Source organism: Trypanosoma grayi (genome assembly GCF_000691245.1).
Source record: "Trypanosoma grayi strain ANR4 Tgr_967_V1, whole genome shotgun sequence".
NCBI lineage: Eukaryota > Euglenozoa > Kinetoplastea > Trypanosomatida > Trypanosomatidae > Trypanosoma > Trypanosoma grayi.
In genome coordinates this window covers 1-5686 of record NW_008826586.1, presented here as the reverse complement: position 1 = coordinate 5686, position 5686 = coordinate 1, and the positions used below count along the sequence as shown (strand labels likewise).

General features: G+C 59.1%; 2 protein-coding genes across 2 annotated transcripts; both read left to right on the top strand.

Annotated features, from left to right (window-relative positions):
• Window positions 1-274: 274 nt before the first annotated feature.
• On the top strand, window positions 275-3337 carry DQ04_09671010 (hypothetical protein; the record flags this gene model as incomplete). Its single annotated transcript, XM_009316012.1, has 1 exon — window positions 275-3337. One exon carries the CDS (start codon window positions 275-277, stop codon window positions 3335-3337), a length of 3063 nt encoding a protein of 1020 aa, XP_009314287.1.
• Window positions 3338-3661: 324 nt separating this feature from the next.
• Window positions 3662-4240, top strand: DQ04_09671000 (hypothetical protein; the record flags this gene model as incomplete). Its single annotated transcript, XM_009316011.1, has 1 exon — window positions 3662-4240. One exon carries the CDS (start codon window positions 3662-3664, stop codon window positions 4238-4240), a length of 579 nt encoding a protein of 192 aa, XP_009314286.1.
• Between the last annotated feature and the right edge of the window lie 1446 nt (window positions 4241-5686).

Here is a 5686-nt window from a genome sequence, read left to right as displayed (position 1 = left end):
CCGTATGGGATGTGTGGCGGGGTGTGGGTATGTGTGTATGTGTTGACGCCTGCACTGTGGGTGCTGCGGCTGTTTTCCCCCACACCGTCTGCCGCCCTCTCTCTCTCTCCCCCCCTCTGGCGTGTGCACACAACTACACGTATACACTCACACAAGGAGCACTCGCTCCCTCTTTCTCTGTTGTTTGCTGTAACCAGCATTGGGGGCTGCAGTTGTAGCATGCTGCATTGGATGCTGTTGTTGCTGCTTTCTCTCCTGCTTCGTGAAGGAAGAGATGAATGTTGACGATCCTTTCGCGGATGACCTGAAGTCACTCGACGCCGTCATGGCGCAGCTCTCCTCCGAGCAGAGCCGCCAGTCGCGCCCATCGCCCGGTGGTGTGCCACTTGTGCCTGCAGCAACAGGAACAACCGCCGGCTCCCCATTGACAAGGATGGAGGGCCGCCGAGGTAGGCGCGACGTGCCGCTGCCGCAGGAATCTGAGCGGCGTTCACAACTACCAACAACAGCAGCAGCAGCAGCAGCGGTAAGGCCATCAGCAGTGCCCACATCGGTGAAGGATGAACCGTTGCCGTGGGAGATCGACGACGATCCGCCCACAGCTGTGCGCCGGCGTGCGTCTGCAGCCTCGCGAGATGCGGCGCCGGATCCCGTTGCAATGGGGCGAGGTCGGCATGCCACAGCGGCTGCTGCTGCTGCTGCTGCAGCAGAAAAGAGAAACATAAACAACAACGTAGTTGATGACGAAGATGATGATCCGCTTGCTTTTCTCGAGGGCCCTGTGCCCACAACGCGAGCTGCCGGTCCTACTGCGGCATCCGCGCAGCAGGTGACGGCGCAGGTCGAGAACGAAGAGTCGCGGCGACGGGCGGAGCGGCGTGATCTTCTCTCCTCGATGGATGCTGTTGACATGGAGCTGCAGCAGCTCCAGAACTCACTAGATACACTCCAAATCAAGGCAGATGCCGAGCTAACCGAGTTGGAAGCAAAGGTGATTGAAAAACAGACAGAGCTCGAATCCCGTGAAAACGGCATTGATGCTGAGCAGAAGGCGTACGACACATACCACGGGCGGCGCTTGAGGGAGGTACATGACCGCACAGCGGATTTGCTGCAACAGCAAGAGAAGGAGATGATGGTGACGGAAATCGAGCGGCACGAGCTGCAGTTGCGCATCCTCACCGCAGCGGTGGGTGAAGCACGTGTTAGAATAGAACAGCTGCAGCAGCAACGTAATCTGCTGCTGCAGAACCATAGATTTGACGATAAAGGAGTCCTTATAGCTCTCGCAGAGGAAGAGGCTGCTGCTGCTGCTGCTGCTTCTGCAGATACTAATGATGATGATGATGGTGATGGTGGTGGGAGAAACAATAGCAGCCGAGCCATCGAAGCAAAGGTGGAGGCTGCTCTTCGCATTCTTCGGCGGCATCACGACGAGCGGCTTGAATCCCTCACTAGCGGCGTCGTGCAGTTCCTGCACAAGGAGACAGCAGCGGTCGCGTGTGAGGTGCGGGAGCGTCACCAGGTGACATACCTGCAGGATGCCGTCACCCGAAAAGAGGAGCTTGGGGCTTTCCTGCAGGAATTCCTGCTACGCTACCGTGAGTTCTTCCAGCAGCGGGCGGAGTCACGGGCGCGCAAGACCGCTACCGTGCGGGAGGGCCTGCGGCAGGCAACCGCGCAGCTGCGCCAACACGCCACAGAGCGCATGCAGGCCCGTGTACATGAGGCTGCTGCCAGCGCAGATGCGGCGGCGCGGCGTTTTCAGCAGGTCGCGGCTGAGGCGGTGACGTGTGCGCGGCGCACAGAAGCCGCTGTGCGTGAGAGCGACGACGCCGCGGCGCGGGGGCAGCGGGCGGACTTGCAGCACCGCTCTCAGGTCGAGCAGGCCGTCCTCGAGAAGCTGCAGCGGGCGGAGTTGGAGACGCTGCAGCACCAGCTGGATCGCCTGCGACGCAGCGGTGAGGCGGAGGGAAGCAGCAGCACCGCGGCACTTCGGCAAGAGGTGCAGCAGCTTTGCGCCACCAAGACGAACAGCGTCACGGCCACAGTGCGTGAGCTGGAGCGGGCGGTGCAGGAGCTGCTGCGACAACAGCTTGCCAACAACAAGGCTCTCTGTGCCGAGGGCGAAGGGCATCTCTTCCTCACCGACGAGGAACTCGCCACACGGATGGAAGTGCAGGAGAAGGAGGCCATTGTCACCGCGCTGCTAGACGAGGTACAAAGGCGGCAGGTGGAACTCGTGTCCACTCGCCAGCGCTGCGGTGAGCTGCGCGAGCAGGTTGCCGAGTGTTTGCAGCAGCAGGTGCAGACGGTGCGGGAGCAGCGGTTGGCGCAGGAGTCTCACCTCGCCAGTGTCGAACTTGCACGGTCGGCGTGGGAGCGAGAGCAGCGGGAGTTGCTGCAGTGGGGCCACGAGGTGTTGGTGACCGGTGAAATGAACACGGCTGTTATTGCCTCTGCTGGCTCTGGGAAGTCGCATATCCCGGCCGCAGCGGCTGCCGCGGACGCCGTGCAGCTGCTGGTGGAGCGTAACCACGCGCTAATGGAGAGCCGGGACACGTTGCGCACGCAGCGCCACCAGCTTCTCCACGCGATGGGGAATGAGCACGCCGGTGTCGCTGCAGAGCGAGCCAAAGCGGAGAAGTGTTGGCTGCAGCTGCTTGAGCGGCTGCTGAAGTTAATGGAGGAGCAGGAGTCTATGGCGGCGCGGCAGGTCGCCGTGACGACGGAGATCGCGAAGGTCGAGGCCGCGAGAGAATTGCTGCGTCATGAGACGGAGCTCTTCTGCCGGCGGCGTGACGAGTTGCAGGAGGAGGCAGCGCATCTCAAGAAGGAGCTGCAGGTGACGCTGGAACGCAAAAATGAATGCGCCACATTACAGAAGAGAATCGCCACGGAGCAGATTGCCCTGGCGCTGGAACAGCAACAACTGGCCGTTCAGCATCAGCAGCAACAGATGCAGCATTACACTCTACAGACTGCTGTCGTTGCTGCGCCTCTTCCTTCTGCTCTTGCTGTTGCTGCTGACGAGGAAATGATGATGTGCACGCCTGAAAAGCAGCTGCTGCACTTTTCCCCTCCACAGGCTACTGAGAGTCCCGCATCGAACCGCTCCGTCGAGAAGCTACAGGAGGAAACGAGCAGTGTGAACCTGCTTCCCTCGAAGGGGAAGCGGCCGTCGCGACCACGGCAGCCACAGCCACGTGGAAGTAGGAGTAGGAGTAGAAGGAACACGCTTTCACCGAGTGATGTGGATCTGGGGGCAGTGCTGAGCGCTGAGCATGGCTCCACATTCATGGATCTCAGAGCCAATGTGGGGTCCGCCTCAGAGTGAGCGGCGGGAATTCATTTTTTTTTTGTCTTCTTTTGTTTGCCTCCATTGCAGTTTGCTTCGTGGGGCTCCGTATGAACACCCACACACCCATACACACGCAAATATATATATATATATATATATTGATATATACAGTGCAATCGAGAGAGCAGATGCTCACGAAACTGCAGTGTCGTAATGATTGACTAGGAGAGATCTAATTGTGGCTGCGTATCCGTATGTTCTTTCCTTCTCATTCACGCACTAGATACATCTTTCTTTCTTCTTCTTCACTCCGTTGGGGCGTGCAGTAGTGGTGATAGTAGTAGCCGTAGTGGGAACGCGATGCAGCAGCCCTCGTCGCTGAATGTCAGCGCGCCGCCCGCCCCTGTGATCAAAAGCGCCGCGCCGGTGAAACTCACATACGACGAGGTGCGGCGCGCCGCCGTGCTGTCGGTGATGGAAGACTTCACGCGCCAGAAGCAGTACCGGCACCGCGTCGAGCACCTCAAAGCGACAGGCGGAAACGTGCAGGTGATCCACAAGAAGGCTGTGGCTGACGCGAATGGTGCTGCTGTCAGTAAAGAGAGCGCGACGCGGCTGCTGAAGGAGCATTCGAGCGCCGCGTGGAGCGTATTCTTTTACCAGTGGAGCCTTTTTGGCTTCACCGGTATCTCTTCCGTCGCCACTGCGATGGGCTTTTACCTCGCCATATACCACAACCGCATGTTTCTCCCGCTCGGCCCAATAGCGGCGGCGGTGACGTGGCGGATGTGGGACTTGCTCGAGGCTGCATGGGAACAGCAGCGGTATATCGAAAACGCAGCGCACCTGCGCGACGCTCGGAAGGGCAACCCAATGCATATGGTAGCGAAGCGCGTGGGCAACAAGGAGGTAGCGGAACCTTTGGAGGACGTGGTGTAGTCGTGAGGCGGGTGTGGCCTCTTGTGTTTGTGTTGGCGTGCCGTCATACGTGTATGAGTACAAGTTTCAGTGCGTGCGTGTGTGTGCGTGTGTGTGCTTGTCTGTGTTGGGAAACGCAGAGGACTTCTGTAGCGGCCGGCACGGGAGGTCTATTCTCAGCGAATGGACAACGACAGCGACAACGATGAAGGAACATCAACGGCGGCGACAGCAACCATAATTCCATTGTAGCGTCACGTGACCCCGCCCCCCTTTTTTATATTCACCACCTTCAGGTGCCCCTATGGCTCCACTGAAGTGCCACTTCCTCTTTGCCTTCTTCTTCATGTCTGTTTTTGTTTCCCTGTGCCTCTCTGTGTCTGTGGCAGAGCTGGCAGGCTAAGAGATGGAGAAGCTTGTGGGTACTGTCTACAGGCAACTGTACAAGAAGGCCGCCAAGGTCGAGAAGGACATCGCGTTGCGGTCCGTTCTGACCTGCTCCCCGCTGCGGGTGTACGACCACCGCCGTAGGGAGTGGGTCGCGTTTGATATCAAGAAGCAGGCGGGGTGGCCCGAGCCCCGCATCTTCCTCGACAATCTCATTCGCAAACTGAACGGCGATCGTGAGTTCTACATTCCCATCGCGAAGGATGAAAGTGACGGTGAACGCTGCAACAGCACAACCAGAAAAGCGAAAAAGGGTAGCAGCTGTAGTAACGATGGTAGCTGCAGTGGTAGTAGTAGTGGTGGCAACCACAGCAGAGGTAGTGGTGAGGCGTCGCCATCGCTCGTGCAGACGCTCCGCCACGCCTTCGAGAATACGCCGTTTACGGTCAGCCAGCTGAACAATGCCTTCGCGGCACTGAAGGAACTTTCCTACGTGACCGACATGGCTGCGAAGCACTACGGATCAGGTGTGTCGCCACCGGAGGCCGCCAAGACACTCCCAACGCCTGTACTCACGGTGGTCAACGAGGTGGAGGAGATGCACCACATCTCTCTCACGAAGGGGCTCTCAGATGTGCTGGAGAAAGTCGCCAATGAGCGCCGAGGCGTCAGCCGCACGTCGGAGGAGGATGTGCGCGTGAAGGAGGAGGATGTCGTTGCCGACAGCGACAACGGCAGCATCGGCGATTGCAAAAACAGCGACCTCGTGTTTGGTGAGATGAAGTCGAACAAAACAACGTTCGAGACACCCGCGACAGTGCAGCTGCTGCTAGCACACCCGCAGCTGTACGACTTCTTCCGCCACTCCGTCATGATTGTGGCGCGCTCCACCCCGAATGAGTCGGCGGCGTTCGTGCTGAACAAGCCGCTGGAGAACGATGAGGGGATGCTGATGCCGGTGAACGCAACGATTCGGCTCAACCACGTGCACCCCATCTTGGGCAGGCACCTCAGCAACCACACGGTGATGATCGGCGGGCCAGTCACCCGTGACTCCTTCGACTCGAGCGTGCTGCTGCT